The sequence below is a fragment of the Mustela putorius genome, unplaced genomic scaffold (assembly GCF_011764305.1).
Source record: "Mustela putorius furo isolate JIRA1106 unplaced genomic scaffold, ASM1176430v1.1 tig00000813_pilon_pilon_pilon, whole genome shotgun sequence".
NCBI lineage: Eukaryota > Metazoa > Chordata > Mammalia > Carnivora > Mustelidae > Mustela > Mustela putorius.
In genome coordinates this window covers 10,374,644-10,396,564 of record NW_025421485.1, presented here as the reverse complement: position 1 = coordinate 10,396,564, position 21,921 = coordinate 10,374,644, and the positions used below count along the sequence as shown (strand labels likewise).

The following is a 21,921-nucleotide window of genomic DNA, read 5'->3' as shown; positions in this document are numbered from 1 at the left end:
CTCCCTGTTCAGCAGGCAGTCCTGCTTCTCCCTCTACCTCTGCCCCTCCCCACCCCCTGCTTGTACACACTTTCTCGTGCTCTCCTTCGAATAAATAAATCTTTTTTAAAAAATAAAAAAATGCTTAAAAATAATGATACAGCGGAATTTTTTTTAAAGATTTTATTTATTTATTTGACAGATGGAGATCACAAGTAGGCAGAGAGGCAGGCAGAGAGAGAGGAGAAAGCAGGCTCCCTGCTGAGCAGAGAGCCCAATGCAGGGCTCGATCCCAGGACCCTGGGATCATGACCTGAGCCGAAGGCAGAGGCTTTAACCCACTGAGCCACCCATGCACCTCATACGGCAGAATTTTTAACGAGGTTTATATTTTGTTGTTAAATTTGAAAACCTGGGTACCAGATGGCATGTAGCATGCGTGGTACAGGAAGAACGTTCACAAGTACGTGTCGTGTGCTTGTTAACGCAAGCGTGTGGGAAGGAGTCCCGCTGCAGGTGATGGCAGGGTTGTGGCCCAGCCCAGTGCATGGGGGGCACCGCTCCGGCCTGGGGGCAGACCTTGTGCACGTGCATCACCGCCCGCTTGGGGAAGCAGGTGCCATGTCCTGCACACGCACGGCTGGTTGGAAAGCCCGGAATGTGGGATGCGTGATGTTGTGGTGTTGGTGGACTGCTGTGCCCCATGAAAGGGCCATACTGGGAACATGGAGCTGGTAGCTCTTTGCTAGGGACCTAGTGGTGCAAGCCCATAGGTTCTGGACACTTCGCGTGGCAGTCTTGACTGTGCGTTCAGGTACCAAACGCTTACTGTGCACACCCCGTGCACCAGGCACCCTGGATGCTTCCATCTCCGATTTCAAGCAAAATATACAGAACATAAACTCCCTTTTGTGGGATCTTTGTAACGAATTCTGGTTATGGACTCTGAGTTCAAGGGACGCTTGGATGTGCAGGATTTGATTGGCGCATTCACACACCCCCTCCCCACCCTTCCCTGGCCCTGTCTGCCTCCACTCTCCCTGCGGGGTGGGGAGGGGGCGCTTCAGTATTCTGCTTCCTGTTCCTTCCGTCCCCGCCGTGGGGAGCACAGGTCCCCGCCGTGGGGAGCCTGTGCTCGGTGCCTCTGTTCCCGCAGCCTCCGTGGGACTGGCCTTTTAGCACTTCCGTCCCGATCTGTTGTTTGCGGTTTGCGGCCCCCGTTGTAGTTCAGAGGAAAATTGGACCGTTGCCCTGGAAATGACTTTGCCCAGGGGTTCTAGGGCACGTTTGGAGGTGTGTGGAGGGGTTGCACTCTGGGTGCCATGAAGTCTGGGGTGAGCACACGACATTGCATGGTTGGGCCTAGAATGCCAGAGAGCCTGCGCGCTGGTTAGTGTCGGACCCGAAGTACCGAGCTGCCCCACGTGTCAGTCCTTCTTGAGTCAGGAAACATAAGCGCCGAAGTTCGGGCTGCTTTCCCCTGGATCGGGTACACAGGCCGTGTCCCGGGTCCTCCCTAGCTCTGAAGCTCCCGGGACCTACCTCCCCGGTCGCACGCAGCCGCCCGAGAGAAAGTCAGGACACCGCGCAGGTCCGCAAGGGTCCGGGAGCTCCCGCTGCCCGGGCAGAGTGCGGGAGCCGACCAGGCGCGGCCTGCCTGCCTTTCAAGACCTCCTTCAGGTCCTCCGGTGGTGCCTCCAGTACCGCGTCCAGTTCCCAGAGCACGTCCGCCGCTCCCACGTGGCAGGTGTGCCGGACGCGCGCTCGCCGTCTCTTCATCTGGATGTTCCCAGCCCCCAGGCGGCAAGGGAACCGTGTGTTTACCCTTGAGCCGACGTGAAGGGAACCGTGTGTTTACCCTTGAGCCGACGTGCTGTGTTTATTTGGCAGAAGACTGAAGATTGGGTTCTGTGTTCACTTTCCAGCACACCAGCTTTTGAAACCATTGATTGGGTTTACTTATTAATTACCCCCCCCCGTCACTGTTATTACCACAGAGATGTTCACTCTCAGTCAGCGTTCTAAAACACGGGTTTTCTCCAGGTTGCTCACCTCATTAAAAATTACCTTCCTGGGGGACAAACCTTGAAAAGATTTTAATTTGTTTCTCTGTGTAGTGACATCTGCGGTGGTCTTAGCTAAGTTAGGAGCTGGAAGGGGAGCGTGTGACACCGCCTTCCTCTTCAGTGACATTAGAGGGAGGACACAGGCATTTTCAGCTCATTATGGTTGCCTGTGGCCTCTGTCCTCCAAAGAGTCAACAGAAAGTTTGTGGGGAAGTGGTAGTTCGTAACTTTTTGGAACCAGTAAGGAAGGGACGTGGAGAATCACTGGATGGTGCTTGTTCATAGAGAGACAGAAACGGGAAAAGGGAATAAACGGAAGCAGCAGAACTTCGGTGCTGAGGGTGACGGGGTGTGGGAGGTGGTGGGACCAGGCCCTTCTCGTGGGCGTCAGGATTCTCCAGCCCATGCCGGCAGAGCGAGAAACCTGGCACACACTTGGAGACTAGCTCCTTCCACCACCCCTTTCTCACTCTGTTCCCCCATTCGCACCTTCCCCCTCACCCTTCCTGCCCCTCGGAATTCACTGGAATCCCGTCAGAGAGGCCCACACGGTCCGTGTGGAAACCCCTTGTCAGGAGTCTCCAGAAGCACAGGAACCACCTGTTCTGCAGCTCCACCAGCCCGGTGTTCTCAGTTTTAATTAGTCTGTAGAAACCACTTCCGTCATCTCCATTTTTAAAGGTTATTTTTTTCTGGACATGCAGTATGTTTGCAGTTGGCAGGTGTTCTTTTCCCCCATTCAGCATTTTAATGATGCTCTTCCATCATATTCTGGATGTGAAGTTTGTGATAATTTTAAGATCTTATTTATTTGAGAGGGAGAGAGCACAAGCAGGTAAGAGGGGGACGCAGAGAGGGAGAGGCAGACTCCCGGCTGAGCACGGAACCTGAACACAGGGCTCGATCCCAGGACCGTGGGTTCCTGACCTCGGCCACAGGCAAGCACTTAAGGACTGAGCCACCCAGGCACCCTTTTATATCTGCACTCTTCTGTTCCTAATATATGTGTTTTCCTCTGGTTACTTTTAAGATTTTATCACTGGTTTTCAGTTCTTTGACCCTGATGCGCTGTCACGTGGTTTTCTTTTCTGTTTCTGTTGCTTGGATTTGTGGATTCCATTGGGATGTGTTTTCGCACTTGGGAGTATTCTGGTCCTTACTTCCTCCAAGAGTTCTCAGTTCCTCCCTCCCTTGTCTCTGCTCCTGGGACTCCAGTTCCACACGTTACTCAGATTTGCCAGAGGTCATGGAGGATCTGTGTTTGCTTTGGAGTTTTCTTTCTTTTTGCTTCCCGTAGAAATTCTTGCAGTCATGTCCCGAAGTCCGTATGTCTTTCCTTCTTTACTTTTTAGTTTGCAGCTGGTGCTTTTTGATGAATTTTTCATATTTTTTATCTCTGAAATTTCCGTTCGCTTCTTTTGCGTATCCTTTTCTTTATCCAGTGTGTTGAAGTTCTACCTCAGACCCTCACGAACATTTGTAGTAGCAGCCTGAAGGTTCTCCTCCAGACGGTCTGCCGTCTCCGCAATCTCTGGGTCTGTTTGTACTTATCTCTTCTCTTGGTTGTGGGCCACGTGTGCTGGCTTTGTCGTGTCTCGTCATTTTTGATTAGAGGTTGGACATCATGGGTTTCCTGGTTTTGGTCGGCGTTCTGGTCGGCATGTATGATATATGCAGATTGACATGATCTTTTTCAGCTTTGTTTTTAAGCTTCTTAGGGTGAGGTTAGAGGAGCTTTTACTCATGGGTGGCCTTTCTCACATCTCTTGAGAGCCTCCGTGTTCATAGAGAGTGTTCCACAACAGTTGGCATAAACTTGACGTCTCTCAACGTGTGTGAGCACTGAAAAGTGCTCAGCCCCCCTGTTGTTTCATCTTCTAGAGCACCCCCTGCGCGTGGACCACATGGTGTCCAGCAGTGGAGTCAGGCTTCTGCGCAGCGTTCCCTCCTTTCCAGCTCCCCAGCCACCCCGGCCTCTCGGGTTCCCAGCTTGGTCTCCTCACCTCAGCAAGTTCACCACACCCTACCTGCGACTCGTCTTCACACTGATGTGCCTTTGAATTCAAGAGTTCAAGTCATCTGTCCCAGTCTTGGGATCCCAGCCCTCCACCGGGTCAGAAACAATGGCTTCCTCCCTTCCTCACACCAGGACAGTCCCCTGCCGGTGCTGCTTTTGCTCACCACCCACACAGGCGGCTCCTGAGCTGAATCTGCTGAACTGAGCTGAAGCGTGAGAGCTCGGGAAGATGTGCGGGCCAGTTCAGGCCATTCTGTGGCAGCCCCCCACGGCTCTCCTTGTTGAAGCATTCTCAAATTCCAATGTGTTTGGGGGCCTCACAAGAAAAAAATATTCAGAGTTTGTTTATTTTTTGTTTTTAGGGTTTTTTTTTAAGATTTTGTTTTTTTGACAGAGAAATCACAAACAGGCAGAGAGGCAGGCAGAGAGAGAGGAGGAAGCAGGCTCCCCGTGAAGCAGAGAGCCCGATGCGGGGCTCAATCCCAGGACCCTGAGACCATGACTGTGGAGCCGAAGGCAGAGGCTTTAACCCACAGAGCCGCCCAGGCGCCCCTTTGGTTTTGTTTTTACAGCTTTATGGAAAACACTTCATGTGCCATACAGGCCACACATTCAACATACAATTCACTGGTTTTTGGCATTTTGACAGAATTGTGCGGCCATCACCACAGTCAGTTTTTATCTCCTCCAAAAGAGGCCCTTCAGATTGACCTCGCATCTCCCGCGCCCCTCCCCCAGCTCCAGCCAAGCACCGATCTCTCTGTCTCTGGATTCTCCCATTCTGGACGTTTCACGCAAGTGCAGTCATACAGCGTGTGGTCTCACGTGACTGGCGTCTGTTACAGACAATGATGTTTTCAGGAGCGCCCCATTTTGTAGCCTGCGTCACTCCTGCATCATCACTTTTTATTGTCAGGTGACGTTCCAGCTTTGCATGTTCCACGTTTTACCCATTCTTCCTTCAACGGGCATTGGGTTTGTTCCCACTTTGGGCGGTTGTGAATAACGCTGCTTGTGAACATCATGAACAGGTTTTGTGGGGTCACGTTTCCATCTCTCTTGGGTGCGTCCCTCAGAGTGGAACTGCTGGGTTCCATGGCACGGCACGGCATGGCATCTCTCGGGTTTATTTTTTTTCAAGATTTATTTGAGAGAGAGAGAGAGCACGTGAGTGCACACGCGAGAGACAGAGAGACAGACTCTCAGGCAGACGCCCCGATGAGTGTGGAGACTGACGCAGGGCTGGCTCCCGGACGCTGAGATCATGACCTGAGCTGAAACCAAGAGTCAGAGACTCAACCAACTGAGCCACCCAGGCACCCCTGGGGTTCACATTTTGAGCAATGTCTTCCGGATGGCTGCACCATTTTACATTTCACCAGTTTGGGGTTTTGCCTCGTTTTTGTTTCTTTGATGTTGTTTGTTCAGGAGATTTGGCTTACGCTGGGAGAGTGCACGGAGCAAGGAGATCACGTGCTCCCGGAGCTTCCCCACTGGGGTCGGGGCAGAGAGCTCCATGTGCGCAGGGTCAGGTGCGTGGCCCACTGTCTCTTCAGACCACTGCCCCACGACCACTGTGGCTTCCTGTTTCCCGGACAGTAAAGCCCGCATGCTGTGAATCAGCTGCTCTGGCTTCCATGTTGTCTTTGTCCCTTAAAATCAAGAAGGGACTGGTGAACAGTCCCCAGACTGCAGGAGGGGCAGCGGCCCGCAGCCGTCTGTGAGCTGAGACCAGCCCCTTGCTCTTGCATAAACACATCTGATTGGGGGCGGGAGGGGGTGGTTGGAGGGGGACAGACATCTTCCCCGTTGCCTGCCTGAGTCCTGGCTCATTCCCAGCTGTCTCTCCACGTTTCCTGCTCTGGCCATGGATGCACTAGGCCCTCACTGAAGAGTTGCCAAGGCTTCCAGGTGGAGCCCCCCCCCCCCCGGGAGCAGCAGCATAGCTCTAAGAAAATTCCAGAGTGGGAGAAATTTGCTTCCCTCTCCAGCAACCATAGGAGGATGTGCAGTCAGGTGTCTTGACTCCTGGGCCATAGTCCCCTCCGGCTCAGTGACACAGCAGCAGTAGGTTTGCGGGAAGACATGTCCCATCCCTGGGCCCTCATAGGTAAGACGTTTGTTAGTCCTGCATGTGCTCCTGTCTCAGGAACTTCTGTGCTAACAAAAATGTTAACCAGCGGAGAATTTTAAAGGCAAAAATTTTTTTCAGTGTGGTCTGATTAACAGAGAATGTTGCAAGGATGGAGGAAGTTAAATTGATTCTCCCTCTGCCGCAGCAAGATGGGATTCTTCCCTTTCCCGGGTCGCAGCTCCTCCCACTCGGATAAAGCCCTTTGTCTGACAGGAGTTGCGTTCCTGGAAGCTTTGTGGAGCCGTATGGCTCAGCTCTTTTTATTCTGCCCTTTAATTGTCCCTCCTGGACCAGTTAGCCCCTTCTGGCGTTTGAAGCATTTCATCTCATGCTCTGAAAGCAAAAAATCATCAAAGTGCTGCTTCTGGATTTTTGCTGCCATATAAGTGAGAGGTGCGGCTTGGCCTCTTGGAGCACCGGGCTCAGCGCCCTGGGCCAGACCAGACTGGTGACCTGCACTGCCCCTGCCAAGGCCCCCGCTCCCCCCTTTACCTGTGGATGGGCATCCGCAGACCCCTGCAGCACCTCTTCTGTCCTCCTGCACGCATTGTCCACAGGCTGGTGCGTTTTACCTGTCAGCATTCTGGGCGACCGTGGGAGATTCACCTTGCATGCCTATGCCAAGGGTAGGACAACAACAGGAAGGGGCAGAGACGGTTGTGGAGTCTGTGGGGGACACCTCCACGCTGCCTTCCTCTCTGGCCTGCATCAGTGTGCCCCCGGTGGCCGTGCACTGCTGGCCCTCAGCGGTCTGCGGCTGGAAGCAGGTGTTGTGCTCGCCGAGATGGAGAGAGTTCTTGGCCCCCAACACCCGCCTCCCCAGGTTGCATTGCTCCCTGGCCATTCCAGCAACTGAGAATCCGTCCTCCCCTGGCTGGGCCAAAGCGCCCCGTCCACTGCATCCGCCCCTCACCTTTCCATTTTCCCCTATGTTTGGTTCCACTTTTTTTTTTTTTTTAATCTTGGTGTAATTGATACACATTGTATTCATTTCAGGTGTATAACACTCAATATTTGCAGATATTTCAAAATGGTCTCCACGATCGGTCTAGTTAACATCTCTCACCTTCAATATTCTGGAATTGTTTTTCTCCTGATAAAAACTTGTAAGAGAGACTCTCTTAGCAGCTTCCCGGTCTACACCGCAGTGTTGCCAACTGTAGTGGCCGTTCGTCCCCAGGACTTTCTGTACCTGAAAGTTTGCGCTTTTGACCACCTTTCCCGTCTGGCCCGTCTCTGCTCCCCACCCCTGCCTCTGGCAGCCACCACTGTGTTCTCTGTTCCCTGTGAATTTGTTTGGTTTTTGTGTTTTTGTGTTTTTAAGATTCCACGTAGAAGTGAGGTCATGCAGGATTTGGCTTTCTCTGACTTCTTCCATGTAGCAGAATGCCGGCAGGGTCCCTGCGCGCTGAAGCAGGGACAGGATTCCGTTCCTTCCTGTGGCTGAACACTGTTGGCTGCGCGCATGCTGCCTCTTTATCTGCGCATCAGTCCACAGACCTGCGGCTGTTTCCACATCCCGTCTGGGAACAGGGCGGTGCAGACCTCTTTTCAAGTTAGTGTTTGTATGTCCTTCAGATAAGCAGCCGGGATCAGCACCGCAGGGTCCTATGGCGGTCCGGTTTCTGACTTTCCAAGGAACGTCCCTCCTGTGGCACGGCGGCCGCACCATCTAGTGTCCCATCGGCTGTGTGCCGTGGTCCCGCGCATCCCCGTCCGCCCCAGCCACCCTCCTCGTGAGCTGTGGATTCCACGTCTCGGCCCTCGCACCCTGTCCGCGGTGGGGGCGAGCCTAAGGAGTCAAGCCGTGCAGCCTGAGTCCCCCCGCAGAGGTCCGTGAGGGCACTTCCCGGCCCACAGCAGGACTCCCGTGTGCAGCAGGCCTGGCCGAGCTGGTGGCAGAGGACCCGCAGGGGAGGGCAGTCTTCTCTTCTCTCTGGGCTTGGGGGTGAAAGCAGGCCCCGAAGGAAATCCGCGGCCAGCTCCCAGAGGCTTTCCCGGAGACCCAGGCAAACTGCTGGATTCAGGAGGCCAGCCCATTCCAGCCCCCACCCAGCCCTGGGGCCTGAATCCCCCTGCCTGGCGCATCCCTTGTGTAAGCCTGGTCTTGGGGCTGGTGATTTCCCCCTCTTCTGAAAGAAAGCGCAGTTCTAAAATACCCATTTTATTAAAGGTGGTGATGCTTGAGCATCTGGGTGATTGAAGTTTTACTGTACTATAACCACGCTTTAACCTCCATACACCAATGGAGAAAAAAGAAATCTCGTTTAGTTATGGGTTCTGGTTAGCTGAGTTTAATTAACATTTTATTGTCTTGACATATTTTCCTTCCATTCCTTCCAGGGGGACGCAGTTAAAGACCTGATGCTTCGCTTCCTGGGCGAGAGAGCCGCGGCGAAGAGACAGGTCTTACACGCGGAGTCCGTGGAGCAGACTTTCGTGGGGTTGAAACAGCTGATCGTAAGTAATGATGGGTTTGATTTCAGTACTGTTGTTTCTAGAAGGCCGGCCTTTCTCTGTCATATTTTCCCTGGAGTTAATTACTTCGAATGTGTTATCTAAAGCCTTGCGTGTCCGTAAAATTTTGTTGAATTAGATACCAGTCCTGTGCAGCAAAAAGTGTCATATTAACATACTTTTAATTTTAAGGCCAATTAGTTAAAAAGCCTTTATTTTAAATGATTAAACTACTTGAAGCAGAATATACTTCGATTAAGTATATGCTTCATCAGATATGATAACTAACGATAACTAATTTTCATTTTTATGTTGTTTTTTTTTTTAAATACTTTGTTTTCGCCACTTGGTGTAAAGGGTTTATTATTTCACCAGAAATGCACACGAGAATCCTTGTCCGTGACAGGAGTAAGTGTGAATCATAGGCAGAGACGCAGCCCCAGATACTAATAGAGAGCTGTCTGAACTACAGGCACGTTAACATGACTGGGTGGGTGCTTCTGGCGGTCTTGAACCCCGGGAACCTGTACGCCCCCCACAGCTACCTTTTTCCTCTTTACCTTTCATCATATTTGAGGGAGTGTCTGTCCTCAAAAAGGTGAATATGGATCATTTGTTTAGGTGGCCAGCAGATATTTTATATACAAAGCAGATAAAGCTTAGGGACACCCAGGTGCCTCAGTCAGCTGAGTAATCAGCTCTTGATTTTGGCCCTGGTTGTGATGTCAGGGTTGTGGGATCAAGCCCCACGTCGGGCTCTGCGCTTGCTGTGGAGTCTGCATATCCCACGCCCTCTGCTCCATGCTCTGTAAAATAAACAAGATCTTTTTTAAAAAAATGATTAAAGTTTCATTTTTAGTAAATATAAATCAAGTGCTTCATTGGGTTTTTTGTTTGTTTGTTTGTTTGTTTGTTTTTACTGAAGTGATTCTGGAGCTATTGCAATGACTCAGAAGCTTTGGGAAGAGAAGATGCAGAGATAGGCTGGCTTTTCGCTTATTTAAGATTTTTCTTTTTTAAGTTATCTGCACACCCAGTGGAGGGCTCAAACTCACACCCAGAGAGCAAGAGTTGTGTGCTCTGCCAACTGAGCCAGCCAGGGTGCCCCGGCGATAGTCTGGCTTTTAAAGGGGTGGGAAACACCTATTTTTTAAACATCCATATGCTTTATCATTTGTTAATGAAGCGATAGGTCTTTACGGGCCAGCATTTCCGAGGTCGTGGGGCGTTTGTCGCACCCACACTCCTGCGTTTCCGGGACAGTTCTTGTCATTGCCTTGGTTTGAACTTGCAGCAGCTGCTGTGACTGTCATCACGAGGGCCGGCGGCCCTGGACAGCCACATTGTAGTGACCAGTTGTTCTTTATCTTTTTAAGTAAACTCGACCCCACATGCGGGACTCGAACTCGGGACTCCAGGATCAAGGGTCCCTTTCTCCCAGCTGAGCCACCCAGGCACCCCTGTAATGATCCGTTTGAAAAGCACACACACAGCCACACACAGTCCTTGTAACTAATTTGTTCTACGGGCAGTCTTTTTACCTTCCTTGACTATTTGTGCTGCTAATAAATACATAGAGTGGCTTGGGGGTTTTTCATACCTTGAAAATACATAACACCAGGAGAAATTTTATTAGAGTCCTAACAAGGAGATCTATGTAAGGTGGAAAATATATTTATAAAAAAATTACCTTGCCGTGGTATTTTAATTATGTCCTAAAATAATTCCTAGCCTCTTTAAGATTAGGAAAGAGTTTTGAAATGTATTTCCCTAAGTAATGTCGGCGCATTCTAAGGTTGTAATTTACAGGGAAGTGAATGTCACAGCCTGTGGAGAAGGACATTTTAATCACGTTAATGGTGTCATAGATAGAGTTAATGATTCCTTGTGAGTCGTAGATGGGGAAGGTTATGTACATACCATTAGTTACTTGAGTGACTTTTATTGGACTATTTTTCTCATCTTTTGGAAGTCATCAAGTGCCTGTATTCAGTTTTTGATAGTTCTATCTTATTTCCTAGTATTAAAAAAAAAATTAACATTTATTTAAGTTGAGATTTTTTTTCTCATACCACACTAACTTTATTTTCAGAGTTCTACATGTCATTTCCAGTAATTGTGAGATTTTCATAAGATTTTTCTCTACAGAGCTTCAAGTTTGGGAGGGTATGCTTTAAACTATAATTATAAAAATAATTTTTTCACCAATTACTTCTGACATCTGTCGAAATGGAGGAGGAGCACCAGGAAGGGGGCTAGAAAGTGGACAAGAATGGGGTAAAAATAGCAAAAAGCACTCTGAGAAAATACATAATTAAAATTTCAAATAGGCAGTGTGTAATCCAAAGCTGTGGTTCACAAGGCTGCTGAGGTGAGGTCCTGCTGGTTTGAAAGGAGGGAGTACCAGCCATTAGAACGCGGCACGTTGGGTCGTTCTGGCCTGTCTTTAAAGAGTCTCGTCCTGTTCCTCAGACCTGGCACATTGGGCACAGGCCAGCCCTGATCTCCCCTGACCTGTTTCTGTTAACAGAGGGGCCCCAGGCCCTGCTAGGTCCTTGTCATCACTCGGGCAAGTCCGAAGAGCAGAAAAGACATCAGAAAGCTGAAGGCCATGCCCTTTGGAGTCTGGAGAGGTAAACTGTGGGCACATACACCCACACGTATGCGCATGCTTGGCGTGCGTGAACAGGGAGATGTCCCCAGGCCTTCTGCATGAAGCTCGTGCAAGGACCGAGCCTGGAGAAGAGGGACTGCAGCGGGAACCACATCTCTCCCATGATAGCCGGGCAGGGGCCAGACTGGGTCAGGGAAACGCCAAGGGCGCAGGGTGCGAGTGACAGGACGGAGCCCCGCTCGCTCGTGTGCAGAGAGCAGGTTGCTAGGGAAAGGAGAAGCGGAGCCGTGATGGTACCGAATTACTGGGATATCCAAGTGGGAAAAGTTAAAAAGATCTATCTCTTAGCACACACAAAAGTAAACTCCAAATAAATTGAAACGAGTTTTGAATTTCAGAAAATAGAGTAAATTTTTAATGACTCAGGGTAGAAAAGCATTCTTTAAATCTTTCAGGGAGAAATGAATAAATTTAACTACTTTAAAACTTGAAACATATATAACCAAAACACTGTAAACAGCATTAAAAAGAGACTACAGGGGCGCCTGGGTGGCCTAGTGAGTTGAGCATCTGCCTTCAGCTCAAGTCATGACCTCAGGGTCCTGGGTTCGAGCCCAGGGTCCAGCTCCCTGCCCAGTGGAAAGTCTGCTGCCCCTTCTGTGGGCCCACCCCCCGCTTGTGCTCACTTTTACTTTGTCTGTCTCTTTCTCTGAATGAATAATAAAATCTTTTTTCTTAAAGTGAACATTAATACGCATTAATACCTTCCAACCATGCATAAGAAACAAAAACAGCCCAGTAGAAAAAAAGGCAGATGATATGGAGAGGCCACTCACAGAAACCAGATAGCCTGCAGACGTGGGAGCAGCGCTTATCCTTGCTGGGTGTCCCCGAAATGTGGTGCGTTTCAGCCGCCTGAGCACAGCAGCCGCAGGCGTCCGTGGCGGGAGAGAGTCCGTGGCGGGGAGAGTCCGTGGCGGGGAGAGTCCGTGGCAGGGGAGAGTCCAGTGGCGGGGAGAGTCCGTGGCGGGGAGAACGAGCTGGCCCGCCTGCTCCGGACCACCCGCCCCCGTCCTTTCTCCCTCCATCCTGTACTGCAGGAAAACGCTCGTACCCGTGCGTGGAAGGACGTGCTCAGGAATGTTTGTTCCCGTGTCGGTATTTGCCCCAATTTCATTGGAAAACCTTAGCACTGAGTGGGGAAAAGAAAGCTGTGCTGCACAGTCAGTTAAATCCCTTGGAGCAGTTGAAACACGTGCGGGAGAGCCGCGTTCATCAGTCTCAGTAGATTTCCCTAACAGCGCAACCCTGTTCCCACAGGGCAACGTGCAGAAAGGCTGCCGTCGCCCGCCCGCATGTGTCAGCGCTTGAAAACCAGCCGATCATCCCTGAGCCACAGCTCTGCGTCCAGGGCAGCCCTGAACACCTGGACATGTTTGGTAGCACATCTGTTCTGACCGGGCTTATTTGCTGCCTGCCTTCTGTCTCTCCCCTGCTCCCCTGCTCTGCCGGGCGGAGTGAGCCCGGAGAGCCCCCTCTAGCTGGCGCAGCCTCCTGTGGCCTCGGCTCTCCTGCAGGCCGTCACCTCCTTCCTGCCTGGGCGTCCCTCTGGTCCTTGGCCCTAGGTGCGGCTCTATCCCTCCACGGTCATCCTGGCCCATCTGCACCTGTGCAGGTAGCCCCTCGCTAGGGCCCCCCATTACTGCCGGGCTCCTGGTGGATAAGATAGTTACGGACTTTGCTGATCCCACTTGGTGTGAACAAAAATATTCTTGTCTCGAAACATTTTTGGTTTTGTTTTTTTAAGGTTATTTGTTTGGGTGGGGAGCCAAGAGGGGGTGGGGAGGGGCAGAGAGAGGGGGAGGAGCGGATACCCAGCTGAACGGGGAGCCCGACACGGGCTTGATCCCAGGACCTGTGAGATCGTGACCCGAGCGGAAGGCAGACACAATCAGCCGAGCCGTCCAGGGCCCCTGGAAATCCTTTTGAAATGTCAAAGTAAAGTTGAATTATACATGAAGAAATACTTTGTATTCTCTTACCAGGAGAAAAAATGACTTGGGTAAATGTAAATGCTAAATGCTAAATTTGTCTGACAACTTCTCGGTGTTCTTTCCTTTCTTTTTTTCTTTTTAAATTGTGGTATGAGGAAAATCTACTGGCATGTGTGGCTCCTAAACCAGAAGGTAATCCACATCCAGCTTAGTCTTTAAAGGAGCCGTGCTCAGTCCGCGCCGGCCCTGACCGCAGTGAGCCTGTGCGGCAGGAGGAGATCTGTGTCCCTCTGGCTCTTGCCTCTCTCCCAGGCTCCTTGTTCCCAAACAGGCAGCCAAGGAGGGCAGGGAGGCATCCACAGCCCTGCCCCGTGCTGCTCATTGTCTTGAGGAATGAGGTCATTCTGACTCTGGGAAAACTGGCCGTCAGGTTAGTGTAAGTTTGCTGAGATGTTGCTGTAGACCAGCAGTGTTGGTCAGACGGGGGCTAGCCCAGCGCGGAGCGCTTAGGAGCCACACCTGTCCTCCTGCGCCTCCTGCACTCACCCACCTGCGGGAAATGGTGGGGAGAAGCCGTAACAGGAGCACAGACCTTCTGCTTTCTCTTCCCAGTTAGGAAAGAAGCCGCTTTTTTCCATTTACTGGAAAATGAATCATTAAGATGATGGGTTTGGGCTTCACTTTTAATAGTTGTGATCCAGTTGGGGATGTAGAAGACATCACAGTGTGTGAAATCATAGCAAGAGCAGAGGCTTTTTATATGATACATTTTATTATTTTTAATCATTTATGGACCAGTTCATATTCACAGAGTACCTGCAAATAATTTTATCACACATTTAAACGTTTTATTGGTGGTGGGTATCTGTACATAATAGACATGAAATAAGATAGGAGTCTTTACTGTGTTGTAAATGTTTGTTTCAGAACATATAAATATCCACGATCAGATTTCCTCATCTATATAGTTTTTGCACACGCACAGATTCCACGTGCCTTTGAGGGCTGTCAGATCGCGTTGGAGCTCGCCAGGGTGGCACTGTGTCAGGCAGCTCCTTCTGCAGCTCAGTCCTGCCCCCCAAGACAGAACCTCTCCGTGTGCTGTAGCAGCCATAGCCACCATGTATACCTGCACACGGGGTTTTTTAAGAGTCTTATCTCAACAAGCATTAATTTGGTTCCTGCGTAAAGCACTGTCGCCGGTCATCAGTGCGTGCGTGCGTGCGTCCCTTCCATGTAGGGCGGAGGTGGATGGACGTACCATCCATATCCAGGTGGCCACGACACGACGTGCTCGTCGGCTAGTGCTCGTCGCCCCCGGTGCAGCCTGTCCTCTCCTTCAAAGCCCTCTGCCCTCCTTTTACGAACAGCATCTTAATCCAGAAAAATGGTTCGCATGGCCACCGTCTGTTAACATGTAGTGTCTCTGTGTGTGTGTGGCATGTCTACATGTGACTGCGGAAACTTGTATGTACATATGTGTACGTGTACTAGACTGAACTTCACCTCAAAGCTGTTTATGATTTTGTGTCTTTTTAACATATCTTAAGCATTGCCTGATATTAAAGTGTCCGAATTAAACAAATGTTATTTACTACATAATCTGATACAGTTGTAAGTAACTTTAGGGTGGGCCACTTTGTTGTGAAATCTCTTCTCCATATGTGATTACTTCTTCAGGAGGAACGTGGGGGAGCAGTTAGGTCAGAGCCTGGCGGCTGGGAGGCTGTGAGTGCGCGCCGGGCTCAGGAAGGTTCCGCCCGTGAACATGTACCAGCAGCTGCCGGCGCGCTTGCTCTAGTGTCCGCGGGTCAGCCCGGACGTGTATCTTCTCTGAAGCCACTCTTTATCATTTCTTAGGCTCGCAATGGCATTTGTTGCCTTTTTTTTTTCCCGCTAATAAAGATCAGTCACTAAGAAGTCATCCTTTATTTCTCTTTCTTTATTAGTGTACAGTTTTCCAACAACTTTTTTGTAGTTCTGTGAACTTACTATTTCACCATTTTTTGAGCACATGTACATGTAGGTATAATGCTGAGGAAGTACTTTTAGAAGTTAAAAAGCACAGACTCGACAAGGCCACGGGCCCCGGAGCTCACCTAGAGGGAGACAAGACACAGTTAATGTTAACACAGAACGGCAGGCTGTCCTTGCTTCGCACGCAGAATGGATGAGACGGACGCTACTTCACAGCACAGTCTTAACCCTTTCCTCGTTGTCAGTCCCCTGAGCAGCAACTTTCCACTTTGTTTCCTAATTGCTCCCTCCCCCCTCAGCCCCAAATGAAGGAGAACACTAAGGAATACAGTGTGGTTGGGTAGGGCCAGTAATTATTATCCAAGAACCAATTCCATCCCCTTGGGGGCTGTAGCCCCACTGGAATGTGTGTGCGGAGGAATCAGCAGGAGGGCTCACCTGGGGCAAGAGAGGGGTCGCGAAGCTCAAGTCTGAGCCCAGCCGTAGGGTGGCCGTGTGCCACCGGTAGCTGGACGGCGGGATGAGCAGGTGGGGCAGGCACGAGAGGGGTTCCAGCTTCCCCACAAGCTGTGCCCCCCTTTCCACCTCCAGGGCGGCCAGCTGACGTCACAAGGGCGGGACGAGGCCCGGTTGAGCCGCCGGATCGTAAGTCACCGAGGTCACATGGGTAGTAGAGGGGGTCGGCCTGCTTGTCTTCTCTCCCACCCCTTACCTTCACCTGGTGATGCTGGGTCCGCGCGGATGGCCTGGCCGGGCCACCGAGCCTGCTGTGAAGTCCCACATCCAAGCTCCACACTCACGTGACGCTCAATAGGACTGCCCATTTCCCAGGGACCTTCAGCGTCGCAGATGTACCCAGCCTTCTAGATTTCGCTGGTTCCACGCACCTTTTCAGGTTGTCTCTGCTTCTTTCAAACCCCCACTGCGGCCCCCACTCCTGGCTGGGGTTGGAGTGGTCCCCCGCCCCAGCTTAGAGCAGACCTGGAGGCCATTGGACAGTCGCCCCCCTCCCAGTGCCAGAGTCCTCCCCTGACTCCTGGGACCTCGTGCTCTTGATTATGCTTTCTGCCTCACGTGCAGACTTTGTCCAGCAGCGCGCGGCCTTCTCTTGCTGTCCCACACGGGAGCGTCTGGTTACAAGGAGGCACAGAGGAAGCTCCTGTTCAGTCCCGCACCTGTTAGCTTGGGACTCACACTTCACAGGGTCCCCGGGCTCAGTGCTGACCTCGTTTTCCATGAGTTTCATCCCATCCGACTCCCTGTCCCGTCTCCCCATCTGACCAGCTCTCAGCTCCCGGGCAGTCTTGGTGTCCCTGTGTCGGCCTCCTCAGCAGCCCCGAGCACTGTGGTCTCCCTGCTCCGGCCTCCCGCTCCCCAGCTACGCTGTGTCGCACAGGGTCCTCAGGGCCTGACGCCCTTCCCGCCCGTGCCCTCTTCACGCGGACCCCTGCGCGCTGCCCCAGGCACGCCTCTCTGCCGGACGTCCGACCCGCACACGGCAGCTGCTGCCTTTTCTTTTCCGCTTGAACGTCTCAGAGGCCCCTCACATTCCACATTGTTGGAATCAAATTTCAGAGTCCGAGCTCTGATCCTTTCCAGCCTTCCCTGCCTCCGAGACTGGCCCTGCCGCCACCGCCGTCTGGCTGCATGTCGCACTCGCGGGTCCATCCTGCGGCCTCGCTCCCCACGCTGCCCGCATCGGACTGTCCCCTGGCCTTGTCTCTCTGCCAGGTCTGCACCCCCCCCACCACCACGGGTACGGGTGACCCGCCACCACGTTTCCCAGGCTCGGCCCGGAGAGGACAGGTGTTCTCCTTTGTTTCTTCTGTCTGTAGCAGACGGGACCTTCTGTAAGGTTTCGTCTAGATTAAAACTGTGAAAAACATGTACGAGCACAAGCCCATCTTCTGTTACTGCTGCATTTGACATCAAATCAGATTCATGCTTCCTCCTCACAGGGACGGGGGCTGAGGATTCCGGAATGTGGGTAGGACATGTTGCCCTTGGAATCCCGCAGAGGCCGGCCTGGCCTTGCCTGCCCCTCGGCCCACGACGCTGGGCCTTTGCCCCCCGGAGCTCCCCCCACCCCCCCGCCCGCCTCGCTGCGTCTCTTGCGCATGCTCAGCTGGAGTCATCTCCTAGGAAGACAGCCCCGAGCAATCTGTTCAGACCTACTGCCCCCAGCAGGAAAGGCCAGCGTGTGTGGCATGGGCAGTTGGGAAACGAGCAGTAATTAATTGCCCGCGGATACAGGATCTGCTTAGATACAGACATAGAAGTGGTTCAAATGTGGCAGAATAACGTTCCCTCTCACTTTTCCACATATGCAGTTAGAACACACACAGCCGCGCCTACGATGATTCTGCAGAAGTCCGAGCACCGACCTTGGCCTGTGCCTCAGGGAATTCCCCTCGTGGGGCCCGCTGGCTGCTGTCCGGAGAGGCCGGGAGTCGGTCCCCACTCAAAACAGGCCCCTCCATGGCAGGACCCATGCTCGCCGGGTACGCGCCAGGGTTAGTACCTGAGAGGTGGGCGGCGCGCTCCAGTGTGTTACACAGGACCGTGTCGTTCCCGGCCCAAAGCCCTTCCGCGGCTCCCCAGCCCCTCAGGAGGAGTCTGGATCTCTCGTGGCCTTGCTGACATCCCCATGCTTGTCCTCACGCCTGCGCTGTCACTGCCGTGTGCCGGCCACCTGACTAATCGCTGTCCCTCTCGCCCGTGCCGTCGTCACTCAGGCAGCTCCCCCTCGGCCGGGAGGGTCCTACCCCTTGACCCCGCTGTTCTCCGTCACGTCTGGGCTCCAGCAGCTTTCCATCCCTGACGTTAAGTCTGGCCCCCAGGTAACGTTCCCGTGGCTTGTGCAGCAGGCACTGTGAGCTCACCCAAAGTTATCTCTCTCGTCTTTGAAAAAAACAGTGTCATATCTGCCTTCCTTGCTAGATCCTGAGACGAATGCATGCAAGGGTGCACATGGCCCCAGGGCCTGCTGGGCCTGCCAGGTGTTGGCCAGACAGGTGAACGGCGGCGTCTGCGGCGTCCAGAGGCATTAGTGCCCGGTGTGCTAAGGAGATGGGCAGCCAGCATCCACTTCTCGCTTCTTGGAAGACTGCAGCGTTCTCCCTGAGGACATCTTGCTGTGCGTTTGCCCGGTGGCCCTCCTGTCTGTCGCATCAGGGCTGAGGATAAACAGAGCAAGCCCCGCTTGATCAGCCAGCGTCCTGGTCGTTGTCATGTCGGTAAAACGGGATGACGTCAAGCTTGCAAAACCACTTATTGTCCCGCGCAGCTCCTACAGACTCAAAGAAACACATCTGGCACATACCATAAAGTTAAATTATTGATTTTATTTTATGAAAATAGCGAAATAAAGTTATGTGGCTGCAGAGGAAAGCAGTCATGGGGTGGGGGAGCTTTCCCACAGGAGCTGATGGACTGAGCGCGGTGTTCTACGCAACTCGCGTCACGGACCTCTACCTCTGAAACTAACGGTACATGACATGTCAATTAATTGAATTCAGATAAAATAAAATTTTAAGAAACAATTCTCCGCCCTGTGTTCTGTCCGTTGTTAAGCTTGAATGTTCTTGGGATTTGCTTGTCTCACGCTGCACCTCAGGCTCGGCGCCCTTCCTGCCTGACGACCCGCACAGTGTTGGCAAGTGGCGTCCTCGGTGCTAGCCACGGTGTGGCCTCACCGTCACCGCCAGGGGTGGCTGGCGCTGGGCCTGGTGCCGCAGGCACCACGTGTGGGGGTGGCTGTGCTTTTGGTGACGCTTCCTGCTGTGTCTTACAGAGCTGCAAAAACTGGAGGGCAGCGGTGGACCTGTGCGGGCGCCTTCTCACCGCCCACGGCCAAGGCTACGGCAAGAGCGGCCTGCCCACCAGCCACACGGCAGACTCCGTGCAGGTACGGCCCCTTGGGTTGGTCATAAAGTGGGGACACGGAGGGGATGGAACCTTTCGTGGCACGAAGAACAACATGAAAACAAAAAACAGATTTTTCTTAGCTCAAATTTAATATCAATGTGAGTTCCTGATCCCCACGCTGCCCCCGGACCGGAGCCCCTCTGAGCCCTCAGAGCTGACTGCTCACCCGCATCGCTCTGTCCTCTCCGCGCCTCCCCTCTGCCTCCTGCTGTGGCGACTCCCTGCCCTGCAGCGCCTGCCCGAGGCTGCTCTGTCCGCCCCCAGCCCTGCCCGCCCTGCCCGCCCTCCTGCCCGGCTCCTCTTCCAGCCCTCCCTCGCCCTCACACCCGCGCCCTCTGGATTCCATTCTCAGCAACAGTCGGCAGGTGAGGCCAAATCAGACAAAATCATGTACATCATTTTTCTTAAGCTCAAGAGTAAGTTTTATAAACGTGTAACTAGGCACATGTGCTAAGAAGCGGAGCGCAGGCTATGTTATACTGGGAATCAAGCTCTGCGGCCAGATTAGTACAGAGTAGGAATTTCTGAACCCGACGTTCATAGGTAACCCGTTGTTTCACTTGTATTCTGTGTTTTAGCTGTGGTTTGTGAGGCTGGCACTGCTGGTGAAGCTGGGCCTTTTCCAGAATGCCGAGATGGAGTTTGAGGCCTTTGGAAATCTAGACCAGCCTGATCTCTATTACGAGTACTACCCTCACGTATACCCAGGGCGAAGGGGTAAGGCAGTGCTGCTCATACTTATGCCTTTGCATGTGTTTTGCTTTGCTTTGCTTTGCTTCACACAGTGTAAGCATCCTCCGTTGCCCTAACGTATCCAGTCTGGAAAAACCAAGTGAGTAGCCTAGCAGTGAGCCCTGACTTACGGTACAACCTCACTCAGTTTTCTAGACGTGCTTCTTGGACATCCCACCACGCAGCCCTTCCCTGTCCAACAGCCCTACTCGGGCACCTGCTGAGGGACAGCGGCAAGACTCGGTGTTAGACCTGAGCGGTGGTTTTTGTTCGGACTTTCTGACTGTGCCGCCATGTACGCAGTAATCTTCATCTTGACTACTGCAGACACACAAACAAAACAACGTTCTTGCAACAGTACTTCATGCCATTGTCTGCTGGTCTCCAGCCTGATTTTAAAGTGGATAATGTGCTCAAAAACCTGGTTGCAGCCCCCCAGCGGGCCCCAGCCATCATTTGGAAGACTCTGGGTGGCAGCACAGGGTGGTTGTCAGAGAGCAAGAAACTCAGACTGGGGAAGGGAGAGCACAGAGGACAGAGAGCCTTTCAGGGCACGAGCAGCTTTGAGGTAGAACAAGTGGCTCTTGATGGAGAACCTTGTAGATCTGTCGAAACCCATCCCATGTTGCTGTCAAGCGGAAGCCAGCTTCGGGAGGACTTGTGCCATAGTGGCTGAAGGCCAGGGCTCCTCTGTCTAGCTTCCTAGTAAGTCCTGCTCTCTGCTTAGTCGCATGGGACCCTGGGCAAGTGATCGGCGTCTCTGTATCTGGCGTCCTTACCAGGACAGCAGGGCTGATGCTTCCTAGGGCGTTTGTGGCAGTTGGGCAAGGTCTTACACGCAAGGTGTGGTGATGACAGTGTTGGCTTTTGTCGTGTTCTGTTCTTAGTTCGTCGGAAACACGCTGTAGATGGCCGCCGTCCTCTGTGAGATCTGCTGGCCAGCATCTGTGGGGTGTAACTGTGGAGGGACAAAGCAAAGTTCTGGTTGTCAGGAGACAGAATCTGAGCCAGAGAGAAAATAGAGTACAGCGCAGAGAGTACAGAGGCCTGATGAAGAGCGAAGATCGTGATGGCCATAGCGTTGTCGGGATCTTACATCAGCATCTCACCTGGTTAACATGAGTAGTAGGTGAACGCATGAGACAGAAGTACAACACGTTTCTCAGCTTCCTCTTGTGCTGTTTTCTCTTAAAACTTGGATCCCGGTTCTGTAGTGGGGGACACAGGGAAGGAGCAAGCTTTCTCCTTTATCGGGTTTACCCTCCGTGAGGGGAGTACAGGAGCCAGGCAGGTGACCGAGTCTGCCCAGGCTTGAAGGGGGTTTCTAGCATGGTGCTCTCCTGCCTTTTAGCCTCACTAGTGTTGTTAGTCCTGTGTCTTCCTTCTGACGAAGGGAAGCTACCCCTTGTAGAAGAGAAGTGAATGGGAAAGCTGGGTTTTTGTAGCTAAAGCTGGGTAGAAATCAGACCGGTTGGCTTGACGAGCTTGACAGGGTGGACATGAAGCAGTGTGGCACGTGGGCGCAGAGGGGAGGAGACAGCAGGCCCCTCCCAAACTTGTAAAAGTCTTCCCAGCCTGTGGCCTGTCAGGTCGGGGCGGGGACCCAACGGAAGCTGGGAGCCACTGGGAGCAGTGTTCCTGAGGACAGCCCAGCCTTCTGGTGTCGCCCCAGGTGGAAGAAGTGGGTCAGGGGCTGCCCAGGCCCACCGCCCATCCGCGCCGCCACCGCTGCAGGAACTGTGACTGCTGTGGGCCCGGCTGGGTCTCTGAGCACGTCTCCTCCTATGCTGCAGCCCCAGGAGGCCGAGGGCTGGTGGGCTCTGTCTGTGGGGGCCCGGCTGTGGGGAGCCCCATATCCTGTGCGATGGAGCTTGAGACCACGGTGTTCGGAGGCTGCGGCCTTCTCCTAGTTGCTCGCGGGATACTTCTCTAGCTCGCAGGTGAACGATTTCCGGCCATTTGAGCCCCCTCCCGTGTCTGGAAGGCGACGAGCAAACTTCCATCCCAGAAGGAGATCAGTCTCT

General features: G+C 52.7%; 1 protein-coding gene across 9 annotated transcripts in view; it reads left to right on the top strand.

Annotated features, from left to right (window-relative positions):
* TRAPPC12 (trafficking protein particle complex subunit 12) overlaps window positions 1–21,921 on the top strand; it is a 72,165-nt gene that overhangs the window by 10,532 nt on the left and 39,712 nt on the right. For all 9 annotated transcript variants that reach the window (XR_006608087.1, XR_006608088.1, XM_004745732.3 and 6 more), the window contains exons 3-5: window positions 8,540–8,656; window positions 19,032–19,145; window positions 19,744–19,882. Coding sequence is in view for 7 of the 9 variants with exons in the window: in XM_004745732.3 (XP_004745789.3) it covers window positions 8,540–8,656; window positions 19,032–19,145; window positions 19,744–19,882 (370 nt within the window). In the remaining 2 variants the exon portion in view is untranslated. The remainder of the gene's footprint in view (window positions 1–8,539; window positions 8,657–19,031; window positions 19,146–19,743; window positions 19,883–21,921) is intronic.